This window comes from Manis javanica, chromosome 2 (genome assembly GCF_040802235.1).
Source record: "Manis javanica isolate MJ-LG chromosome 2, MJ_LKY, whole genome shotgun sequence".
Taxonomy (NCBI): Eukaryota; Metazoa; Chordata; class Mammalia; order Pholidota; family Manidae; genus Manis; species Manis javanica.
The window spans coordinates 60,999,000-61,023,828 of record NC_133157.1 but is presented as its reverse complement, the minus strand read 5'-3'; the positions used below and the strand labels follow the sequence as shown (position 1 = coordinate 61,023,828).

The following is a 24,829-nucleotide window of genomic DNA, read 5'->3' as shown; positions in this document are numbered from 1 at the left end:
GATATTGAATTTTGTCAAATGCTTTTTCGGCATCTGTGGAGATGATCATTTGATTTTTGTCCATTTTGTTGATCTGTGTGATGACGTTAGATTTTTGAATATTGTACCATCCTTGCATCCCTTGAATAAATCCCACTTATTCATGGTGGATGATCTTTTTTATGTATTTAGGAATTTGGTTTGCTAATAGTTTGTTGAGTATTTTTGCATCTATGTTCATCAGGGATATTGGGTCTGTAATTTTCTTTTTTTGTGGTATCTCTGTCTGGTTTTGGTATTAGAGTGATGCTGGCCTCATAGAATGAGTTTGGAAGTATTCCTTCCTCTTCTACTTTGGGAAACTTTGGATGGGTATTAGGTCTTCTCTATATGTCAGATAAAATTCAGTGGTGAAGCCACTGGTCCAGGAATTTTGTTCTTAGGTAGTTTTTTGATTACCAGTTCAATTTCATTGCTGGTAATTGGTCTGTTTAGATTTTGTTTCTTCTTGGGTCAGCCTTGGAAGGTTGTATTCTTCTAGAAAGTTGTCTATTTCTTCTAGATTATCCAGTTTGTTAGTGTATAATTTTTCATAGTATTCTCTAATACTTCTTTGTATTTCTTCATTGTCTGTAGTGATTTTCCTTTCTCATTTCTGATTCTATTTATGTGTGTATGCTCTTTTTTTTTTTCTTGATAAGTCTAGTTAGGGGTTTATCTATTTGTTTATTTTCTCAAAGAACCAGCTCCTGGTTTAATTGATTCTTTCTTTTGCTTTATTTTTCTCAATTTTATTGATTTCTTCTCTGATCTTTATTATGTCCCTTGTTCTACTGACTTTGGGCCTCATTTGTTCCTCTTTTCCTAGTTTAATTAATTGTGAGTTTAGACTGTTAATTTGGTTTACTTTTTCTTGAGATAAGCCTGTATTGCCAAAAACTTTCCTCTTAAAACTGCCTTCGCTGTGTCCCCCAGAAGTCAGGGTGTTGAGCTGCTGTTTTCATTAGTCTCCATATATTGCTTGATCTCTGTTTTTATTTGGTCATTGATCCATTGATTATTTAGGAGCATGTTGTTAAGCCTCCATGTGTTTGTGAGCTTTTTTGTTTTCTTTGCACAATTTATTTCTAGTTTCATACCTTTGTGGTCTGAGAAGATGGTAGGTACAATTTCAAACCTGCTGAATTTACTGAGGCTCTTTTTTGTGGCCTAGTATGTGATCTATTCTGGAAAATGTTCCATGTGCACTTGAGAAGAATGTGTATCCTGTTGCTTTTGGGTAGACTGTTCTGTAGATTTCTGTTAGGTCCATCTGTTGTAATGTGTCTAAAATGTTCTAACACATTTTAGGAGTGTTAAAGTCTCCTAAAATGAATGCATTGCACTCTGTTAATTTCCCCCTTTAATTCTGTTAATATTTGTTTCACATATGTAGATGCTCCTGTGTTCAGTGAATAGATAATTTATAATGATTTATCCTCTTTTTAGACTGTCCCCTTTATCATTATATATTGTTGTTCTTTGGCTCTTGTTACTTTTTTTGTTTTGAAGTCTATTTTGTCTGATACAAGTACTGCAACTCCTACCTTTTTCTCCCTATTTGTTGCATGAAATATCTTTTTCCATCCCTTCACCTTTAGTCTGTGTATGTCTTTGGGTTTGAAGTGAGTCTCCTGTAGGCAGCATATAGGTGGGTCTTGCTTTTTTATGCATTCTGTAACTGTGTCTTTTGACTGGTGCATTCAATCCATTTACACTTAGGGTGGTTATCAATAGATATGTAACTAGTGCCATTGCAGGCTTTATCATGGTTATCAAAGGTTCAAGGGCAGCTTCTTTGCTATCTAACAGTCTTAACTTGCTTATTACACTATTACAAACACAATCTAAAGGTTCTTTTTTTTCCCCTCCCTTCTTTTTCTTCCTCCTCCACTCTTTATTTATTAAGTGTTATATTCTGTACTCTCTGTGTGTCCCTTGACTGACTTTATGGGTAGCTGATTGAGTTTTGCATTTGCTTAGTAATTAATTTGTCTACTTTCTTTACTCTGGTTTTATTTTCTGTGGTGACAGCTATTTAGCCTTAGGAGCACTTCCATCTAGAGTCCCTTAAGATACTCTGTAGAGACTGTTTATGAGTGGTGAATTCCCTCAATTTTTGCTTATTTGGGAATTGTTTAATTCCTGCTTCAGATTTACATGATAATCTTACCTGATAGAGAATTATTGGTTGGAGGCCCTTCTGTTTCATTGCATTTAATACATCATGCCATTCCTTTCTGGCCTGCAAGGGTTCTGCTGAGAAGTCTGCTGATAGCCTGATGGGGGTTTCCTTTACAAGTGATCTTTTTTTTCACACTGGGTGCTTTTAGTAGTCTCTCCTTGTCCTTGATCTTTGCCATTTTAATTACTATATGTCTTGGTGTTGTCTTCCTAGGGTTTGATATGTGCACTTCCATGACCTGAGAGACTGTTTCTTTCCCCAAATTGGGAAAGTTTTCAGCAGTTATTTTCTCAAAGAGACTTTCTATCCATTTTTCTCTCTCTTCTTCTGATACTCCCTATAATATGAATATTGTTCCATTTGGATTGGTCACACAGTCTTCTTAATATTCTTTCATTCCTAGAGATCCTTTCTTCTCGCTGTGCCTCCGCTTCGTTTTCCTGTTCTCTAATACTGTATTTCATTTACAGTTTCCTCTACCACATCGAATCTATTTTTAAATCCCTCTATTGTGTGTTTAATTTCAGATAGTGTGTTTCAAAGTTTCTCTCTCCATGTTGATGTCCTCCCTGAGATCTTGAATATTTTTCTGGAGCTCCGTGAGCATGTTTATGACTTTAATTTTGAATCTTTATCAAGAAGATTGGTGATTTCAGTTTCACTTAGCTCTTTTTGGCATTTTTTCTGCTTGGCCTAAATTCTTCTGCTGTTTTTTTTTGGTTTTTTTTTTTTGGTGTTTCCTGTGAACAGTAACTTTGTATAGGCAGCACCCTCTAGTGCCTAGAAAGAAGCTCTATTCTCTGGAGCTGCCAAGCACCTGCAGCAATGGTGGGGGGTCTTAGGAAAGCAGTACTGGCAACTGCCGGGAGGAAAGAGCTCTTTCCTGCCTTCCCAGTTGTAGCGCCTGCCTCCCCTGCCAGGTTCAGTGGGCCAAGTGCACAAGGAGGAGCCTCTGTGCTATGCCCCTGTAGCTGCCATCCTCTGGCTGGCCTGGTGTGATGGCGGGGGGGGAGGCAGTGAGCAGGACTGGTGCCTGTCAGGAAGGAGTGGCAGGCTGTGTATGCAGTTGGGGAACGGGAAGAGAATGGGCCTGCATTGCCAGCCAGGGGGATGGAGTGTCTTAAGCTTCTGAGAGTTCCCAACCTGCTGGACTGAGTGTGCCAGGACAATTTTATCCACCTGCCCTTTTTCCTGAGCAGGGAGCTCTATGTAATCTTTTTTCCTTTAGCAACTCTCTCACTCCTGGTGAGTCTTTCAAACTGCCCACCTTTCTTTTGTCCCAGGGGGGCTAGTTTTGCTTACCTGTTCTCCACAAGTGCTGGATCCCAGTCTCTCCCAGTATTCCACCTGTCTTTGGTTTCCAACCCCACTGATCTCCAGATTACCATGTAAAATGTGGATTTGTGCTCCTGGAGCAGATCCAGGGCTGGGTGGTCAGTGGTCCTGTGTTTCTACTCCTGCCCTGCTCCATTTCTCTTCCTCCTGCCTGTAAGCTGAGGTGGGGGAAGGGCTTGGGTCCTACCGGGTTGGGGCTTTTGCTACTTTACCCTTTTCTGTGAGGCCTTCTCTTTTCCCCAGATGTAGGCGGTCTGTTCTGCAGTCCTCAGGTTGCTTTTTCAGGATTAGTTGTATTTGCTGTAGTTTAACGTTTTTATGTGGTTTGGGGATGTTTCTAACTCTCTTCTCATGCCTTTTTTTTTTTTTTTTACTTCCTTGAACAACTCAATGTCTAATAGAATTTTTAATAACTCCCATAATCAAAAACCAAAAGTAGTAAGTATTTCTTGCTGTTTTTTTTTTTTAAGCCTGGTTTTCTAAGCCTTCCGTGAAGGTCTGTTAAAACCCAGTATTTTTCTCATAATTAACCTAATCTAGCCAGATTGTTCTCATATTCCCCAAAGAACTGTTCTATCTTATCTCCCCATGTTATTTACATTGAATTCAACTAGAGTATCAACTCTTTTCCTTCTTATGTATGTCTTCCTCATCCTTCAATACCCCCTCATCCAATTAAGCCTTTCTCTAGCTGCACCAGCTAGATTATTGATGTGATCTCTTCTTTTTATGAATTTTTGAAGTTCTCTTGATTCTTCCAGGATAATTCAGCTTTGCCCTTAATTTTACGTTCACTTGTATTGTTCATTAATTGCATTATAGTAAGCTTGTTCTACCCTAGCCAGAAGGCTCCTTATTTATACTTTCATAGGCTAACAGAATGGCTGTACATAATACACACTCAACAAATATTTTTTGATTATTGAAACTAAACCATATGGATGTGGGGAAATGCTGAAAACATAACCTACAAATCAGTATGAATCCAATTTACTTTTCTTTCAGGCTCGTGATGCAGAGAGCATCATGCTAAATCTTGCAGGACAGCTCATCATGATACAGAGGGACAGATCAGGCCCTCAGGTCCGGGAGAAGGACAGTAACCCTAACCAGAGGAAACTTGTGAGTAGATTGCAAGTCATTTGGGACAGTAAGAATGTGTGGAGTTAGAATGAAGGAATGAAAGAGTTTAAGAGAAGTGTACTATCTTGTGATTAGAAACTGAGAAAGTATATAAGATTAGTCGTCAGCCTCTGGGTATAAGACTTATTAGTGAAAAGTGAAGGATAAGGCTGAAAAGATAATAAAATGTCCTATATACCAGATGTTACTGAGTAGGCATTATTTTCAGATTCTAATGGGGAAATAGATTAAATTGGTGAACTTTATGGGGGTTATTTAAATATACATACTTTGAAAGTCAGGGTACTATAATTAACTCTCTTCTGAATAGATTCTCCTAATTTTCCCAAAAAGTGATGCTATCATTTTGAAAGACTTTGGAAACTAGTACATAGTAACTTAAAAACCTAGTTTTAATAGGAAAAAAACTGATTGTTGTCTCTCCTTCTCCAGCTGCCATTCTGTCCTCCTGTTGTACTAGCACAATCTGTTGAAAATGTCTGGACTACGTGTCGAGCAAATAAACAAAAGCGTCACCTTCTAGAGGCCCTCTGGCTGAGCTGTGGAGGTGCAGGGATGAAAGTCTGGCTCCCTCTCTTCCCCAGGGATCATCGCAAGCCCCATTCCTTCTTGTCTCAGCGGATCATGCTGCCTTTCCACATCAATATTTACCCCCTGGCTGTTCTTTTTGAAGATGCATTAGTCCTTGGTGCTGTCAATGACACTTTACTCTATGATTCTTTATATACTCGGAACAGTGCTCGGGAACAGCTGGAGGTGCTCTTCCCTTTCTGTGTTGTGGAGAGAACCTCTCAGATCTACCTCCACCACATTTTACGTCAGCTGCTTGTCAGGAACCTTGGGGAGCAAGCTCTGCTGTTAGCCCAGTCCTGTGCTGCATTACCTTACTTCTCTCATGTGCTGGAGCTCATGCTCCATGAAGTGCTGGAAGAAGAAGCTACCTCACGGGAGCCCATTCCCGACCCTCTGCTTCCCACTGTGGCAAAATTTATCACCGAGTTTCCCCTCTTCCTGCAGACAGTTGTTCATTGTGCCAGGAAGACTGAATATGCCCTGTGGAATTATCTATTTGCAGCCGTTGGAAACCCCAAGGACTTGTTTGAGGAATGTTTGATGGCTCAGGATTTGGACACAGCTGCCTCTTACCTTATTATCTTACAGGTAACAATTCTTTCCTTACAAAGGTACAAGAATTAATCAGCTTAAACTTAGGGGGAAAAGAATGTTCTATGTTGACACTGGTTGTGCCTTAGGAATTAATACAGTCCAGTTTTCTGTTCACTTTATCTCTTTTCCTTTTGAAGAACTATTATCAAATAGTGACACAAAATTTGAATATCATAGCATAACATCACAGGGATTTTAAAATCCTACTTGTCCATAAGTAGGCCGAAAATATTAATGAGTTTACAGTATTATTTTGAATATTTGATCAGTACTGAAAAAAATGTATGTGTTATATATAATACATGTAAGTACATACATAACAGATTATTATTCAAGTCTTACATAAGAAACATAATAAAGAATTATTTTGATTATTAGTGGATTTATTTGAGCCCCCCTACAATAATACATTTGTTTCCTGATAGTGTGGAATTGCTGAGGGGACATGGATCAGCGCAGAGCACCTTATGTTAGGCTCTCCATAGCAAGCTGAGAAACCTCAGGCCTGCCACAGTAGTTTTCCTCATAGCACACAGTTGTTGTCAAAACAATGGGCTCTCTGAGACTCCTGAAAATTTGTTTCATTATATACTTGATAAAAGAGCGAGTGTTGCTCCTATCATTCTGATACGGATTTGGTAAGCTGCACTTAAAGGTATTTGCAAATAACTACAAAGTTGTTACCATCAATTTAAGAAGCTAACCATGAACCTGGTTTGGAACTGTCTGAGGCAGATATCCTATCAGTGTAGTTGCTTCAGGACCCCTGATTAAAAGCACAGGATATATTCAAGCAGAGGCTGGATGGTCCTGAATCCTGTGATTCCTTGCTAGTCTTAAAAAGCCATAGAATCCTAAAAATAGAAACTATAAGGTAGTTGTTTTTCATTGTAGGTTACTTAAACTTTCAGTGATCTCCCAAGCAGTGCAATTAGAAACTTTATCAGGATTACTAAGTTTCTATGGATTGTCATCTAATAATTCTAGTTAAACTTGTCTAGTAGGCACCTTTCCGTGAAGGCCAAGGCAAGAAGTGATGTTAAATGTGCGGGAGTGACAGAGGACACTGCCTGTGTAGCACTACTACTGTTTCCCAGAGCAAAGCTGTTCTTGGTCACATCCTCAGGAAACTGTCACAGGAGACAGACCTCAGCTCTCTTGGAGTCAGGCAAACCCAGATTTATAATCCAGCTTTTCTGCTTATCTTCAACAAGTTACTTAACTCATTTTACCCATCTGTAAAACCGAAATGAAAGACCTATTTTGAAGAGTCATTAGGACAAATGAAAGAATGTGTATCAGGTTTGTGTAAGGTATCTGCAGTGTAGTAGAAGTTCAGTAAGTCATAATGTATTATACCAACAGAGTATTTGCCTCAGTTTTCCTTATTTTTTAATGCTCCTCTTAATCTTAATATTGAACTATCTCCTACAGTGTTGTGGCTACATTCCTGTTTCTGGGTTTAGGAACTGTGGAGATGATAAATTGCTTGTATCTTCACAAATCATTTGCAGTATAAAAAGAATGCTTGCTTTCCGTGGTTGTTTTTGTAGAATATGGAAGTCCCAGCAGTAAGTAGGCAACATGCCACCCTTCTGTTCAATACAGCACTGGAACAAGGCAAATGGGACCTGTGTCGACACATGATTCGATTTCTTAAAGCCATTGGATCTGGAGAATCTGAGACACCACCATCCACACCTACAGCTCAGGTTAGTTGCACAGTAGCACAGCTTCTCTAGTCCATACACTGCATGGCATCTTTTTTCCCTAACGTGATGCATCTTGTGTGTAATCTTAGGAACCCAGTTCAAGTGGTGGATTTGAGTTCTTCAGGAATCGAAGCATCAGTTTATCTCAGTCAGCTGAAAATGTTCCTGCTAGTAAATTCAGCTTACAGAAAACACTAAGTATGCCATCTGGTCCTTCTGGGAAAAGGTAAAAGAATAAAGAATCATTACTTCTGTCAGGACATTCTGTGATTCATTGCATTTCAGGGCATTTACAGAATTGGATCTTAGGAAAACATCTATTTGATCCAGTTTGCAGTCCCTTTTCTGTTCCCAAAAGGCTTCCCTTTTTTTTCTTCCTCCAAAATTCACACTTCTTTACTCTATAGTTTTGTCCCTTGTGCTAGCTTAGATCTTGGTTTGCTTGTTCAGAATGCAAATAACTTTAAAGTACCTTTGATAACAGAGGACCAAAATAAAAAGGAAGATAGATAAATCTGCAGATAATTCAAAAGCTTAACAGTCAACAGTTAACCTTCTGTCCAACTCTATTTCTTCACAAAAAATTAAAATGTAGTCCTCGTGTATTGACTCTCCTGTGACTTTCTTGACTGGAGAAGTCATTAAACAGTGGGAGAACCAAAAAGTATATCCTGGAGACTGAGGGATAAATCACCCACAGATGGGTTATTGCCTCCTGAGGCAGAACCATGAATTCATACCGAACATTATAAAATAGTTAGAAATTCCTATGTGTGTGAGGTCCTTGTAGTCCTTCCTGTGCTGTTACACATTCTTGGCTCATTTTCTCCCCTCCTTCCCTAATCCTTTTATACTCTGTTGTCTTGTCACCTACACTGCCTGGCACACAGTGACAGCTTATTGAACGATTTCTGTTTTGATGTTTTATTGCTTTTCCTTATCACAGGCACTCCCATTAATGCCACCCCCACTCCCAACATACACACATATACATTATGGGCTATGTACAGATAAAGTGCAACCATGGAGAACTGTAAACAGTTGCCAGGCAAACAGTAGCATCTTGGCTATACCCTGAATTTAAATACTGGCTAATGCATACATAGTGCTATGTGCCAGGCATGGTTCTAAGCAGTACACATGGAGGCTTTTAATCTCTATAAGGGCACCCACAGTGTACAGGGGAAGAAACAGAGGCCCAGAAAATAAACTTGGTTATGTTCACACAACTAATGGGTGGCACAGCCAAGATCTGAATCAAGGCAACCTCGCTCCAGTGCTGCCTCTGGCTGAAAGCACATTACCCAGGTACCAACCCAGGTACATCAGCTCCTGTGAGTAAAGGATGATAGACTGTATGTAGTCAAGTCATTAAGCTTTAAAAATCGGTTTTATTTTTTTGTCTACATAACTCACATTGAGAGACTTCATTTCACTTTGCTTTTCTCTCCCTGGTTTCATGACCTGATCTCCTTCCCTCTTTTCATGGGTTTCTTCAAATACAACATTTATTTGCTCCTTTTCTTTCCTTCAGCCAGCCACAACCTTCTTCCTGGTTTGGCTTTGTGTTGTCTCCTATTTTTTCCCAGTACGTGTATTCATTTTACGAATGTTTTAAGAGCCTCCTGTGCTCCTGGTATGTTCAGCACGTCATGGCATCACACAGAGGAGAAACCCTGATAATGTATTTTCCTTTTCAGCCAGAATTAGATCTTAGATCTCTTATCTCCTTCTCAAAATTACCAGTGCTGCTGCATAAAAGTGTGTGAAGTCCTCAAGTAAAGATTTTCTGCAGCTTTCTTATGTTTCCACTTACAGATGGAGTAAAGACAGTGACTGTGCTGAGAATATGTATATTGACATGATGCTCTGGAGACATGCTCGGCGTCTCTTAGAAGAAGTTCGGCTAAAGGACCTTGGCTGCTTTGCAGCCCAGCTAGGCTTTGAACTCATTAGCTGGCTATGCAAGGAACGTACCCGAGCTGCCCGGGTAGACAACTTTGTGTTAGCCCTGAAGAGACTCCACAAAGATTTCCTGTGGCCACTTCCCATTATCCCAGCCTCTTCTATCAGTTCTCCTTTCAAGAATGGAAAATACCAAACAGGTAACTTGGGCTTTGTGTCATGTGCACAAGGAGAACTGTATCTTACTCCACATTTTTAGACATTTTGCTGTTAGCTGATATTCAAGAAAGTCTTTTCATTCTAAATTCAGATAAAAGCCAACTTTTTGTACATCAGTTGGAACATCTACCATTTGACCAAGGATATAAGTAAAGTAGAACCTATATCTCTAAGTCTTGGGATGCTGAAGTTTAATTTATAAATCCAACCATTGTTACCTCAGAAAATCAACAAGTTGAGAATGTGCTGAATATGAGTACTACCACTTATTTGTAGAGAGGAGTTTTGGAATTGGTTAGTTATGGACCTCAAAATAAGCTAAACTGACTTACCTGACAAGACTTATTCCAGAGAAATGGTAAAATGCATCTTTGAGAGCTTGGACTATCTTCCAAACTAGGAAAAGACAAAGTGAAGCTGTATTTTGATGAAAGAAAAATTAAAAAATGAAATTTTTTAGTTCAGTATACTTTTAATTATCACTTATGGTATTTCAAACAAAAACCTTCTATTATGGCATTTGGAAATTTCTTGTCATGTTAAGAACCAAGGAAAATCACTTAAAAGATGAACAGAATGAAGTTTTCCCTAGTTCTAATAAGACACATAGAAGATAACTGTTAGATAGCATCATGTAGTCAGTCCATGTTGTCTCAGCCCCACATCCATGGTTGGTTTGCAGGTAGATGGTGCATCGTAGGGCAGTAGTTGGCTTTGAAGTTTTAGTATTTGGAGGTGAGAGGAGGAGAAGCTGAAATTACTGAGTTGGAAACAGCACTGTGTGCACCTTAAATTCCCAATGTTAACTTTGTTTTTGGACCTGCTTTGCAGTGGGAGAGCAGCTGTTAAAGTGTCAGTCGGCTGATCCTTTTTTAAACCTTGAGATAGATGCTGGGATCTCTAATGTCCAACGAAGTCAGAGCTGGCTCGGCAGCATTGGCCCCACACATCATGAGACAGATACAGCCTCATCTCATGGACCACAAATGCAAGATGCCTTTCTATCACCTTTATCTAATAAAGGTAAATGCCATTTTGAATCCTAGCTCCTCTTCAGTTTCTTTGTAAGAAAGTATGTGTGCTATAGCACTTCAGAGGGAGTTTCACTCTTTCAAGATGTGTCTTTGAGGATAAATCACTAGCATCTGCTGCAGAGGTAGGCAGTTACTAAAACAACTTGGACTTGAACTGTACTTCACCATGTTTATTTTAGATAAATGAAATAGGTAAAATCTCATTACAAATCAGGACGAGTAGATAAACCTTTGCAGTCTATTTGATGATACAGAAACACCAACTTTGAAGTCAGTAAGCAAATGTAAGCTAAGTGTTGTTATCCCCACATAAGGAATTCCAGTCTTCTCATAAGTAGACCTGTGTATGCACTCAATATCTTCTCGTTTTTGTTTCCTTGGTAAAAATTTGTGGAAATTTTCTTTTTCTCTTTTAAGGATGATACAGTATCCTTAATTTTGCTTCTTAGTCTTCAAAGCTTAAAATATTTACCATCTGGCCCTTTACTAAAAAGTATGTGCCAGCCTCTGCTCTTCAAGCAATGGATGAATTACAAATTTAAAAAGTTTTAAAGTGATTTTTGTTGTTTAGGCTTATATAATTATAGGAGTTTAAGTAGCAATGGGTCTAATTTTCAGCAGTTTTCTTAGTGTGGCACTCGCCTGCTGTTTGAGTTTTCAGTCTGTAGTGTATGGATCAGCAGTGTTAAGTATACCTAAGGTTGTGCAGCCAACCTCCGGAACCCCTCATCTTGCAAAACTGAAGCTCTGTGGCCATTAAGTAACAATTCCCCTTTCCCAACTTGTGGCAACTACCATTCTATTTTCTGTCTCTGAATATGACTGCTTTAGATACTTCATGTATTGTTTTGTGACAGGCTTATTTCACTTAGCATGTTCACAAAGTTCATCCATGTTGTAGCAAGTGTCAGAATTTCCTTCCTTTTTTAAGGCTGAATAATATTCCATTATGTGTATATACCACATTTTGTTCATCTGTCCGACGATGGACTATTGTGTTGTTTCCACCTTTTGGCCATTGTGAATAATGCAACAATGAACTTTGAGATTCTGCTTCTTATTCTCTTGGGTATATACCCAGAAGTGGGATTACCGGGTCATATGATTATTCAATTTTTAATGCTTTGAGGAACCACTGTACTGTTTTATATTCCCACCAGTGTTGACAATGTACTGATTTCTCCACATCCCCATCAACACTTATTTGCTAGTTTTTTTATAGTAGCCATTCTAATGGATATGAGGAGGTACTACTGCTTTTTTTAGAAAACTTAGATCATTTCAAACATATTTAAAAAGTAAAGATAAATATGTAAAGGACCGCTTACTCTCCAGTCCTGTGTATCCATCACCCAGCTTCCGTTATTACTAACTCATGACCAGATTTGTTTCATCTACTTCCCCCCTCCTTTGTATTACTGAACCAAATCCAAGACATGATAAATTTTATTTGTGAATGTTTCAGTATGTACCTCTAAAAGGACTTTATTTTAAAAAAATGTGTGTGTGTTTAGGGATCATCCCCATGAAATTTAACAATTCCTTAATACCAAAAAATATCCAGAAAGCAAATTCCAATTGTTTCATAATGTTACTATTTTTCTTATGTTTGAATCAAGATCCACATTTTGATCTTTTCAGTCATTGTTCCCATCCCCATCTTTTTCTCTCACAACTTACTCATTGAAGAAACCTGCTTTTATGGATTTTCTCATAATAATATAGATTGTGGTTGTTGCATCTTTATGACATGTATTTCTTGTGTTTTACATATTTCTTATAAATTGGTAATTGAAGCTAAAGACTTGATCAACTTATATAGCTAGATTTCTTTTTGGCAGCAAGTGAGATTACTTAATAGGTGATACAGTATGTTTTTCCATAGAAAGGCATGTAATGCTTGGTTATCTCTCAAAATATGTTTTTTTAAATATTTACTGTTAATATAATGTGGGAATTTTAGCAGAGTAATGTTTTGGTTTCAAAATCCTGAGGAGATACCAACATCTGAGGAATAGCTAATATTTAAAAATTAAAACATAATTTTTGGCAATTCTTCAGGTGATGAATGCAGTATTGGTTCAGCCACAGACTTGACTGAAAGTAGCTCCATGGTGGATGGGGATTGGACAATGGTGGATGAAAATTTCTCCACACTCAGTCTAACTCAGTCAGAGCTAGAGCACATCTCCATGGAGCTGGCGAGTAAAGGGCCTCACAAATCCCAGGTCCAGCTTCGGTGAGTTTCTCAGCATTTTGAAAGTACAGTTACCTACTCAAGATATTTGGTTAAACAGGGTACAGGGGCTACTTTTCTGATCATGATTGCCCATTAGTAACTTGTAGATTCTTCTTGGTATGAATCATTCTGTTTCTGCTTATATATAGGTATTTGCTGCACATCTTCATGGAGGCAGGATGTCTGGACTGGTGCACTGTCATAGGCCTGATTCTTAGAGAATCTGCAGTAATCAACCAGATTTTGGTTATTACACAGTCTTCGGAGGTAGATGGAGAGATGTTACAGAATATAAAAACAGGGCTACATGCAGTGGACCGATGGGCCTCTACAGATTGGTAAGTGCTCATTTCCTTAGGCTTTTTACATTGGCTGAATCCTGTCCTTTAACAGTAAGGCTTAGTTCTGGTTCATTTATATAGAGATTTTTAGATTGGTAGAAATAAAAACACTTGTATGTTCATTTTTAAGACTACATTTTCTTGAATTACTATTCCGTACCCAGCCATTTTAATGATAATTGTCCTTGAGATGGTGGTGGTCAGTTTATAAAGGGAATGTATGTCACTGACTTGATTGACTGCAGTATAAATGATCTTAGAATTAGACTGGAGCTTTTTCTGTGGTACTGAAGGTAATAACCTAAAAATGTCTACTTGCAAAAGTGAAAATTTGTAAGGTCTATGTGAATTTAACATTCCATAGCGGTTACTAGGAAGCCTGAATTAAGAGTAGTGGATAGAAGTTAAGAGCCTGGGATTCTAGCCTTTTGTCACCAATGAGGTCTAGCCTTTTGTCACCAATGATGTGTGATTTGGGCTTCCCTTACTTGGATCTAGTTTTCCTTAATTGATAAATTCATTTAGGTTAGATGTTCTCTGAAGGTCCTTCTTCGAGTCTAAAATCCTTTTGGTTCTTAAACTGTAGAATATGATTTTCAGTTGTAATACTGGATAAAGAATGTCAGTCTTTGCTTCTAAGTGCTCAGAAATCCAAGACTCATAGTTCACTGTGTGCAGCTCCCTGTATGCTGGCCAGGGCACCTACTTGCCCTTTCTTCTCTACCGCCCATACCCTCTCTTTCCTCCTATACCCTTCATTGACCTAACCAGTATCAGTGTAGAGTAGGAATTTGTCCATAACACCCTATGGAAGCTTTTGAGTATGGCAGATGAAAGCTAATTTCCTTTTTCCTCTACCTAGTCCTGGATATAAGCCATTTTTAAACGTCATCAAGCCACAACTACAGAAACTCAGTGAAATAACAGAAGAGCAGATCCAGCCTGAAGCCTTCCAGCCAGTAATTGTGGGTAAGACTCCTGAACAGAACAGCCCGCGGGCAGAGGAGAGCAGGGGCTCCTTGGGCCATGGAAGCATCCCCCAGGGCGAGGTCGGAGGTGGCAGTATGGTCAGCCGGAAAGAAGAGGACACAATCCGAGCTGAGGAGGAAGAACCTTTTCAGGATGGGACTTACGACTGTTCTGTGTCCTAACAACAGTGAGGTACCTTCACCATGGGCAGTATTAATTAGCAGCAGTGTGCAACTGAGGATACTGTGACCTAGTTGGATGATTTAACCAGGGAGAGAACTCAGCTCAGAGACTCTGGTAAGGTATTACTAAATTTTAAGAAATCTCTAACTCCATAAAAATGTGATATCAAATGAATCATTTTTCATAAAAAAAATTTTTTTAAGCTGCAGTGAAAAGTAATAAAGAATATTGTACAGATGTACATGAGAATATTTTGGTTTTATTCATAAAGGTTGGTAGCTCTTAAACCATAGGGATTGTTTTGCCCTTGATGAGTTTACTTTTTCACTACTTACAGCTTCTTACAGGTTTTCTGGTTCAGCTTGTCTCCAGATGGCTTTTTAAAAATAAATGCTAAGGTGCTTGCTCTAGCTCATCATGTACTTGAGCTACCTGTATGCCCCCCTTGGGTCTAGAGCGCTGTACTCCCTAATTGGGCCTCGTGAATAGATGGCTACCCTAGCAGAACATGTGCAGGTGAAATGGAGACACGCTCTGTGGCTTTGCTAGCCTGTTAAGTCTAGTCCTGAACTGATGGAAGCGGGTCACCTGTGAGTCAGTGTGCCTGCTTGTCTCCTGCAAAGTCAATGTGGGCAGAGGTTGGAGGGGTTCTGATCGATTATGCTTAGATACCACTGTATTTTTTATATCAAAGAACTGTTGTATCTTTTTGTGAATACTCTTGTATAAATACACTCAGAGGCACTGTCTTATTTTTAGGGCTTGTATTATAATTTGTAAGGTTTTATGCTGGATTCTGCATGGCTAGAGATACTCTTGGAATGAAGAAGACAGGGCTTGCTCTTTTTTCCAAATATGAGCAGCCTTCATAGAAGACAGGTTTATTATTGGCTTGGTCAGAAAGTAACAGAAATGGTCACACTGATCATGCATTGAAACAGGTTTTGTGCAAATCAATGTTTCTTATTTATTGCTTTTGTAAATTGAATAAAAATGGACTTTTATGTAAATAGATGCTAAATCCTATATTATCATGCCTAAAAATTAGTATGTAAAGAATGCACTCATTATAACTTTAAAAATATTTTATGTATTTCTAGATCTGACTTAAATTTAAAATTTCAGTTTTCATACATTATGAAAACATAACTGCATATTCCTTAATTGCTTCAGGCTAAACACATATCCATTATATGTACTTCTAATAACCTTTTAACAGTATTAATTTAGCTTGTTTGTACTGTGCAGTTTGAACAAAGGAATGCAATGTTATTTTTTACAGAAACAGACTTGTTTATTTTTATAAGAACAATGTATTTGATGTGGACCAAATTCATACCACTATGTAAAACAACCTTTCTCCTCATAGTGCAGTTACGATTTAGAAATAAAACTCGGTCCTTATCCTTCCTTGCCTTTTAAAGTATATGGCTAGTTTCAGTTGTCCTATCCAGATTTCCTTTGAGGGGAAACTCAATACCATTTTGAAATTGTTTAGTTCAGAATTCATCAGATTGTTTTAAATTATTGAGTTTGGTAATTTACTATCTTTACTTTTTACAAGTGCAATAATTTCACATACAGAATCTCCTGAATGGATGGAATATGTGATTATTGGAACCTGGTCCTTCTGGTGCTACTTGTATTTAAGCCTTTGTTTTAAACTACCTTTCCCTGAACCTTAAGATAGGAAATAACTTCCCATGTGAGTACATGCAGCCCAGCAAGAAACTAAACTGACATTTCTTCTCCTGTCCTAGTCCAGGGGGAGAACTACTAGCATTATTTTTGTGTTTGGTGTGAATATTCAGTCAATAAAATATTTACCACCATAAACAGCTGTGATCTTTTCAAATATCCTGACATTCTGCTGGGTTCATCTTGCATTCTTAAAAGCAGGTCACCAAGAAGTTGACTGTATTCCTGTGGTTAATACCACGAATGAATCTTTTCTCCCAAAAAATACTTGTCTTTCAACTAATGGAAATGGTGCCCAAGATAAAAAAAATTGGTAGGTTTACAGAAAATTCTCTGTGGTAATTTGTATATACATTTAAAAATTCGTATTTTATTTAGCCTTGTTTGGTTCACATATCAACTGTTTAAGCCATAATTTTAGCCAATGAATTTAAGTATTCAGTATGACTATTTTTAAGTTTAAATTACTTGCTGATACCAAAACAAGAAGTCATTTGGAGGTAGAGTCCATCTTTGCTTGTAATTAAAAAGTTGCTGCTATGTCTGTAATATACATTTTCTGGATTTTTTTACTTGGTAAAAGGTAATAAAACCATTACCTGAACTTTTGTTTATTCATCGTCTCAGGTTAACAGCAAGAAGTATATGTACTAACAACCAAAGAAATTCTTTTCATTAGATAATTCTGCCTCTTAGAATTTTCCTTATGAAATAGCTGGAACCCATACAGATTTAAAATTTATATGCAGAATTATTTAGAATAGGGGCATCAAGAGTTGGCAGCATCCTAGCTGCTGGAGAAGAGAAGACTGGAAGAGACAATCCATGATAATGACTTGGAAAATATTCAAAATATAAAAATTATGTCCTATTTGATTTTCATCAACAAAACTGTGTGTGTAACTATAGAGGAGACTTAACCATCAAAATAGGTGGACTTAAAAATGATTTTGATGAAAGCAACCTAAGTGTCCATCAACAGATGAATGGATAAAGAAGATGTGGTCCGTATACACAATGGAATATTATTCAGCCAAAAAAAATAAAAAGGCCTGCCATTTGCAACAACATGGATGGATCTAGACAGTAGTATGCCCAGTGAAATAAATAAGCCAGAGAAAGATAAATATCATATGATTTCACTTATTTGTGGAATGTAAAAGCAAAACAGAAGGAACAAAACAGACTCATAGACACTGAAAAGTGACTGGTGGTTACCAAGGAGGATGAAAGGGCAACAACAACAACAACAAAGATTTTTTCCTTTTTCCTATTGACATAAATTTGTTTTTGTTCCCTGGGGAATTGCCTATTCTGGATACTTCATATAAGTAGAATCACATAGTACAGCACAACTGTTTCCGTCTTGCTTTGCCTTAGCATGAAATCTTCAAGGTTCAGCTTCATATTATCAGTACTTGATTCCCTTATAAGGCTGAATGATATTCTGAAATGTTATGGATATATACATTTGTTTATCCACTTATCAGTTAAGGAACATCTGGGTGGTTTCCACTTTTTGAATGTCATGAACAATGCTACCATGAACAGTCACATTAAAGCTTCTGTCTTAAGTTCTCTAAGAATGTCAGTGCTAGGTCATAATGGTTAATTTTTTGAGGAAATCCCTAATAACTATTCCAGAGTGCCTGTGCTGTGCCGTTTCTTTTACATTTCTGCTAGCAGTGGAGACAGCTTCCAGTATCTGCCATCAATACTTGTTATTGGCTATTTTGGATTATAGCCATATGAGGCAGTTATGAAGTGGTATCTCATGTTTAGATTTGTATTTCCCTATAGCCAATGTCTTTTGTGTGTCTTTGGAGAAATTGCCTATTTACATCCTTTGCCCATTTCACAATTGGATCGTCTTTTTGTTGGTTTGCAGAAGTCCTTTATATATTCTGGATATTAGACCTTAATCAGATAAATGACTTGCAAATACTTTATCATTCTAAAGGCTTATCTTTTCACTTTCATGATTCTGTCCTTTGTATTTACCCAAATGAAATACTTTCACGCTTCAATCTTTTCATTGGCTGCTTATGCTTTTGGATCTAAGAAACCGTCTAATCCAAGTTACGAAGATTTATGTCCATATTAAGATATGCTTTTATCTCCTATGTTAACGCCCTTGATCCATTTTGATTTAATTTTTGTATATAATGAAGTTGTAAGGTCTTTGTTTTTTTGTATGTGGGTAGTCAGTCAGTTGTCCCTGCACATTTTTTTTCCCCACTGAATTTTGAAAATCCATGGACTATAAATGTGTAGGTCTATTTCTGGACTGTTAATTATATTACATTGATCTATATGCCTGTTCTTAATTCCAGTACCACACTATGTTGATTACTGTTACTTTACAGGCAGTTTTAAAAGTGTGAGTCATTTGCTTTTTCAAGACTGTTTTGATGCTATTCTGGGTCTCTTGAGTTTCCCTATGAATTTTAGGTATCAGCTTGTCATTATCTGTGTGTGCACACACACAAGGAAGCAGGATTTTGATGGGTTATGTTCATTCAACCTGTAGATCAATTGGGAGAGTATTTTCATCTTAATATGAAGCCTTCCAAATCTATGAACACTGGATGTCTTTTTGGTTATGTGCATAATCTTGTACTATTATTAAGCTTCCTAAGTATTTTTCTTAATGCTATGGCAAATAGGCTATCTAGAAATGTAACTGTTGTATATTGATATTGGCTCCTACACTATTGCTCTACTCATTTGTTATTAACTAATAAGGTTTTTTTAATGGATTCCTTAGGATTCTCTCATGTGGAGGATCATGTCATCTGCACCTAGAGGTTATTTTCTCTGCCTTTCTAGTCTGGATGTTTCTTGCCAAACTGCTCCAGCTAGAGCTTCTAATAATAGTGTTAAATACTATACTCTATTGGAGTGAACCATGGACATTCTTGTTGTCTTTCTGATCTTAGAAAGCCTTCTTTGTTTCATAGATGAGCTTTGTCAAGTGGAGACAGTTCCCTTCTGTTGAGTGCTTTTATCATGAAAAAGTGTCAGCCTTTGTCAAAAATTTTTTTGGCTTCATATGGTCATTAATTAACATGGTGTATTACATTGATTTTTCAGATGTTTAACCAATGTTGCATTCCTGGGATAGATCCCACTTTGTCACTGCAAGGGCCAAACTTACTTAAGAGAAAAGCACTATCATGTTATAGTCTTAGAAATCAAGTAAGACAGTAGCATCAAGTAGTATAAAAAACACATTCAGGGGCATAAATTTGGCTTTGGCTCTTAAGGCAAAAGTGTATTAGGAATAGAAGTTGTTCAGCTGCTTTACCTTTGTACTGAACTGTTTGAAGGGAATTCACTCAGAAAGCAAAACAGCTTGCACAGAGGTCATGCAATGCTCAGTTGCATGCTCTGAGAGTGGCAGTGCCCTTCTGTGGAGGTCACTCTGGCTCAAAGAATTTCTTCTTCCTGTCCTCCTATTCCCCAGTGAAAGAACATCCTTCTTCACTAGCACTTCGGTGACCTCCAGTGGAGAAGATTAAGACTACTAAATACACTGAAGCTCAATATTTACCAAGTAGGTCATGAATTTCTGTGAAGTTTAGATGCACAGTTTCATTACCTGATAGAAAAGATTTCCATGTTAAGTTTTGATCACATGACCTATTAAAACAGCACTTATACCCCCATGAGTCATCTTAGGTCTTTTAAAAGTTTTTTTAGAGGGTTTAAAAGGTTCTGGACTTGAAATAACCCCTCAAATAAGGGTATAAAAGAGAACATACAATGTATTTTTTTTTCTGTTGAAGATACTAACTAGTATGTTAAAAGGTTTTTCAGTACCATCGTTAAGGCAACAATTAAGTCAGCAAAACAAGAAAAGATATGGACAGACATCTTCATCCTTCCTACAGCTTCATGAGGTAGTGGCCTGGCTTATGGCCCCCCTCAGTGGTAACATTTTAGGAATTCTGTCAAGCTATGCAAATACTTGATGGCAACATTCTTAGGTCCAACACAATGTAAGAAGTCTCTTGAAAATCATTTTCCCCAAATGTGCAGTACTGTTAAATTATATAGGAAATAATGCATTAATTAGAAATGAATTTATTCAAATGATGAATTACTAGAGTTCTTTAATCCCAGAGGATACTGATCTGACTTTGTGTGTTAACAGAACCATAAATACTGCAATTAATTAACCATTTCTGGCATTAAAACAAGCCCCCAAGAAGACTAAGTGTGCCAAGACTAGTGTGTATCTTTGTCACTGACCTTGCATGATATCAGCTTTTGAATATGAAAACCATGATTTGCCTATAAATTTCTAGTACTCTAACCACAGCAACAGAAATTACTATTTCTCCACAACTGTGATTCCATACGAGGTATACACACTGCAAACTTTATATATTGCCTGACACATTCAGAAATGATCTCACTTCACAGATAAATGTGGCAGGGGCCAGGCACTTGAAACTAGTACTATATTGTTTCTATAAAGGCTGACAACCACTCCTGTGTCCATGCACGTGACAGCCAGCATGTTGTTACTCAGCTTTGGCTGCAGCCCTGCTGTCTGGGAGCCCAGGCATTGCTTAAATGAGTTACAATAAGAGGAGCATGATTGAGAAAGCACATTGTACACTTTACACAAGCAGCTTCAAGAAGAATTTCCTCCTGTGATGCACATTTTGTGGCTTTTCTTTAAAATCTTTTTCTACCCTATGCTTGCTAAACTCAAAATTTGTCTGACCTAATAGAAAAAAGCAGAATTCAGCACTGATTTCACCAGACCCTTCCACTCCTGTGATACACCTCACAAGTTACACAGCCATCCATCTTCCTTAAAATGAAAAGCACCTTTAAGTCCTAGAGCTGCCATGCAGGATCTGAAAACTAGCAGCCACAGGTATAGATAGAGGTCTCATTCCAGTACAAGCCACACTCTCAAGTCCAAGCTCTGCTGGACAGTAAGTTTCTAAGAAACTAAATCTGTTCAACTAGTTGGAAAACAGACAAAAATAGGACCCAGTGCATCAAAATTACATCCTAATGGATTAACCTAGGATAACAGAAGACTCCTATAAAACCAACAGAATAAATATTTGGAAATGCCCAGCCACTTACAACCATCCCTCACCCCACTCTGTTCCCACCCCAGAATACCCACCAAAGCAACTCTGTGCTCTGAGGAAGGAAGTTGTGGTTGTATACTTAAATAATATTCTGAACTAAGAACCTGTCAAAACCCATAGGGAATAAATGGGTTTTGGCCAAACGTTCCTCTTCTCAAACTGTTAAGGTGGAGAGAGGAACAGACGTGTTGCAGCCATTGAGAACAACCTCAGAAAAGTATCACAACAGTGGACCTCAAGCCACTGTTAAGGCATCACAACAGATGAAAACCCCACTCTTAAGGCTCCCTGAGGCAGCACAAACTCAGGCCTCAAGGAATCATTACTTCAGTGAATGGTGTTCTACCTGTCAGCCACTAACACAATAAATGGGCTTTAATTGGAAAATGTCATTTTTCTCATTCACAACAGTCTTACAGTACCTTCCACGTTTTTCATGAGTTTCTAAGGTGACAACTATTGAAGTGGCTTGGGTTTTGTCCTTAAGGTCATGTAAAATGGTTTATGTGTGTAGTGGCAATACCCACATGTGCTTAAGTGCTAGAAAACTGGCATTTTCAAGTATCAACAAGGCCATGCATCACTATCCCATAGCAAAAACATTATAGTGCTTGGCCTTGATGAGTATTAGCCCACAAAACTACTTGAACATATGCTCATTAGAATTCATTGACTTACATTACAAGCATCCATGTAACTGAGGGAGAAACTATGTCACATGGAGTATCCCTGTATTAAAACACAAAGAGATTGTAGGTGCACACCCAGGCAGAGGGAAATGTCCAATCTGGGAACTTCTCTTTCAGGGTATCCAGCCGGGAGGATCTCTTGTCTTCCCCAGAAAAATAGTGGGCAGCAATGGCCACGGTGACCATTCTTTCAGGTTGTTCTTCCAACACCTGGCAGAGAATATTAGTTAGCTCTCTAGCTCTACAAAGGCAGAATACTAATCCCAAGGTTCTTGCTAAATACGACCTGGAGAGGTAATCAATGATACCGGTAGTGCTGGGAAATTCCTACCTGTACTTCTATCCAGAACTGCCATGCAGAGGCCTGGAGTCCATGCGAGTAAAATACAAAGTAGTCCCCTCCTTTACTTGTGACAGGGGTGCCGTTGCCAAAAGACCACTGAGAAAGTGTTGACCCTTTGTGGGTTCGAACATAGAATGACATATGGCTTGGTCCTGTAGGATAAAAGAAAGAACAGTTAAAATATAGCAACAAGAAAAGTAACTGACCTGAAATAAGCCAGGTGGAGAAAGGCAAGTACCAAATGATTTCACTCATCTGTGGAGTATAAGAACAAAGCAAAAACTGAAGGAACAAAACAGCAGCAGACTCACAAAATCCAAGAATGGACTAACAGTTACCAAAGGGAAAGGGACTGGGGAGGAAGGGTAAGAAGGGAGGGAGAAGGAGGAAAGGGGGCATTATGATTAGCACACATAATGTGGTGGGGGGGCATGGGGAAGGCAGTACAACACAGAGAACACAAGTAGTGACTCTATAGCATCTTACTATGCTGATGGACAGTGAATGTAATGGGGTGTGGGGGGACTTGATAATGGGGGGAGTCTAGTAACCACAATGTTGCTCATGTGAAACCTGAGTATAGGATTGTTTATCAATGATACCTTAATAAAAATAAATAAAAGCAACTGACCCACCACCAAACCATGCTATGAGGTTCATGCCTTATGTCACTTTAAAGACAATCACCACAAACTTAAGGGACATTTGACACTATGTATCAACAAGGATAAGTAATGAGAAAAAGGCACCGAATTCACAATGTGAAAACCTATGTTTAAGTCTTGGCCCTGCCATTTAAACATACAAAAACGTAGTACTTGTGAGCCCGTCTTCAGAAATCTAGAGAAAAAACTTCATATGACCAAGAGATAACTGAAAAACTCCATAAGACCTAGAAAATGAGGGTTTTAGTATACCCAAATATTACTAAGACAGTCAGATAAGGGTGGAAACTCATGCACAATTGTTGTAGGTAACAAATTTTGAGAGGGAAAGAAAACAAAAACTTGTATTGGCTAATAATGAGAGTTAAAGAATGCCATTTAAAACAGTTTAAACAATAGGTCATCAAAACAAAAATATAAACCTTAAGTGCCCAAAAAGTTATTCAAAGAGCAAAGACATAATTATAAAATACTCTGACAAGTTGAGACCCAATGTTATGAGTCATACAAAATAAATTTTAATTGACCTAATTCAGCACTAAAAGAAAAATTCTCCACTTGGCTTACAAAATCAGATCTTCAAGAAACATACTTCAGAAAGGATAAAAATAAAGGTATGAACAAAGATATCTGAGGCAAGTGCACACACAAAAAAATCTCTGATATTAGAAAACAAAACGAAGACAAAAAGCATTAAAACAACTTTTTAAAACTAAATTCATAATGATACAAATATTATGAATCTAGTGTTCCATAAAAGAGCAACCACTTTATGAAGTAAAACTATAGGGAGATATAACATGATTATACATACACGTAGAAACTAAGACTAATATTCTACTCTCAGTACAAGACATATCAATTGAACAAAAAATGATATAAAAGACCTTTATAAAACATTTACATAAAAAGGGTCAGTTGAAGTAGATAGTATGTAAAACTTTACATACTAATAATACAGAACATACTGAGTTGGGCATGAAAGAAAGTATTGGATCAAACAGTTAATACCAGTTCTATAAGATTACCAGTAACACTTTGATCATAATCCAATAAAATTTGAAACCAACAAACTAAAATGGTCTATCTGGAAATGAAAAGGTCATCTTACTTCAAAGATTCAGGGTGAGAAAGGAAAGAAAACTGGAGCAGTTTCTTAAAATACAAATTCTATGTATCAGAAACAAGTACATGCAGAACAGTGATAAGAGGAAAATAAATAGCAATAAAAAATTTTCAGTAAAATAAAAATGACAAGTAAAAAGGACAACAAAAGTAACCAAAAAAATCAGAAATCAAATTGAGAACAGAATACAGCAGACCAATCAATCAAAAATGTTATTTTCTTCATCTGGCTTTGAAAATCAGCAAGGCTTAACTCTAGAAGAAGCTGAGGGCTGTAGGAAACTTAAACTCTGATCTTAAAGTGTCTCCACGGACTCATTCACTCCCAGACCCAGCACAGTGTCAACAGTCCCAACCAACAGTGTGCCGACAGCAGTTGTGTACCAGTCACAACAGCAGGATGGCATGCAGCCCATGCAGGGGACACCCCTGGAACAATCAGTTGTGGTGGGAGGGAGGCATTGTGCTTCTAGACCCCACAGGACATGCTCTACATAAGGCCGCCAAGATCAGGTGACATGGCTGTCCTACTGACTACATAATACAGAGAAACAAGAGTCAGACAAAATGAGACAGAAGAATATGTTCCAAACAAAAGATAAAACCTCAGGAAAAAAACAGATGAGCAGTATACCCAATTGAGAGTTCAACAAAACTGTCATCATAGATGCTCACTGAACTTGGGAGAAGAGTGGTTGATCTCAGTTGAGAACTTCAACAGATAGAAAATCTAAAAAAAAAG

The 24,829-nt window shown here is 37.9% G+C and overlaps 2 protein-coding genes across 15 annotated transcripts in view; one reads left to right on the top strand and one right to left on the bottom strand.

The window, feature by feature from the left end:
- RIC1 (RIC1 homolog, RAB6A GEF complex partner 1) overlaps positions 1-16,752 on the top strand; it is a 127,791-nt gene extending 111,039 nt beyond the window's left edge. For all 4 annotated transcript variants that reach the window (XM_073228567.1, XM_073228565.1, XM_073228566.1 and 1 more), the window contains 9 exons: positions 4,544-4,660; positions 5,114-5,842; positions 7,402-7,560; positions 7,650-7,786; positions 9,379-9,665; positions 10,516-10,707; positions 12,780-12,957; positions 13,107-13,295; positions 14,161-16,752. In XM_073228567.1, the coding sequence (XP_073084668.1) occupies positions 4,544-4,660; positions 5,114-5,842; positions 7,402-7,560; positions 7,650-7,786; positions 9,379-9,665; positions 10,516-10,707; positions 12,780-12,957; positions 13,107-13,295; positions 14,161-14,449 (2,277 nt within the window). In that variant the 3' untranslated portion in view covers positions 14,450-16,752. The remainder of the gene's footprint in view (positions 1-4,543; positions 4,661-5,113; positions 5,843-7,401; positions 7,561-7,649; positions 7,787-9,378; positions 9,666-10,515; positions 10,708-12,779; positions 12,958-13,106; positions 13,296-14,160) is intronic.
- The window catches only part of ERMP1 (endoplasmic reticulum metallopeptidase 1), a 168,625-nt gene that overhangs the window by 53,945 nt on the left and 89,851 nt on the right, over positions 1-24,829 (bottom strand). For 4 of the 11 annotated variants that reach the window (XR_012127734.1, XR_012127736.1, XR_012127737.1 and 1 more), the window contains exons 14-15: positions 22,286-22,449; positions 22,030-22,164 (exon numbers count right to left, since the gene is read on the bottom strand). Coding sequence is in view for 3 of the 11 variants with exons in the window: in XM_073228568.1 (XP_073084669.1) it covers positions 7,738-7,776; positions 22,030-22,164; positions 22,286-22,449 (338 nt within the window). In the remaining 8 variants the exon portion in view is untranslated. Of the gene's footprint in view, positions 1-5,951; positions 7,777-10,016; positions 10,102-17,275; positions 19,750-20,218; positions 22,165-22,285; positions 22,450-24,829 lie in introns of those variants that run through there. The other 7 variants (XR_005061514.2, XR_005061515.2, XR_005061516.2 and 4 more) reach the window with 7 other exon arrangements.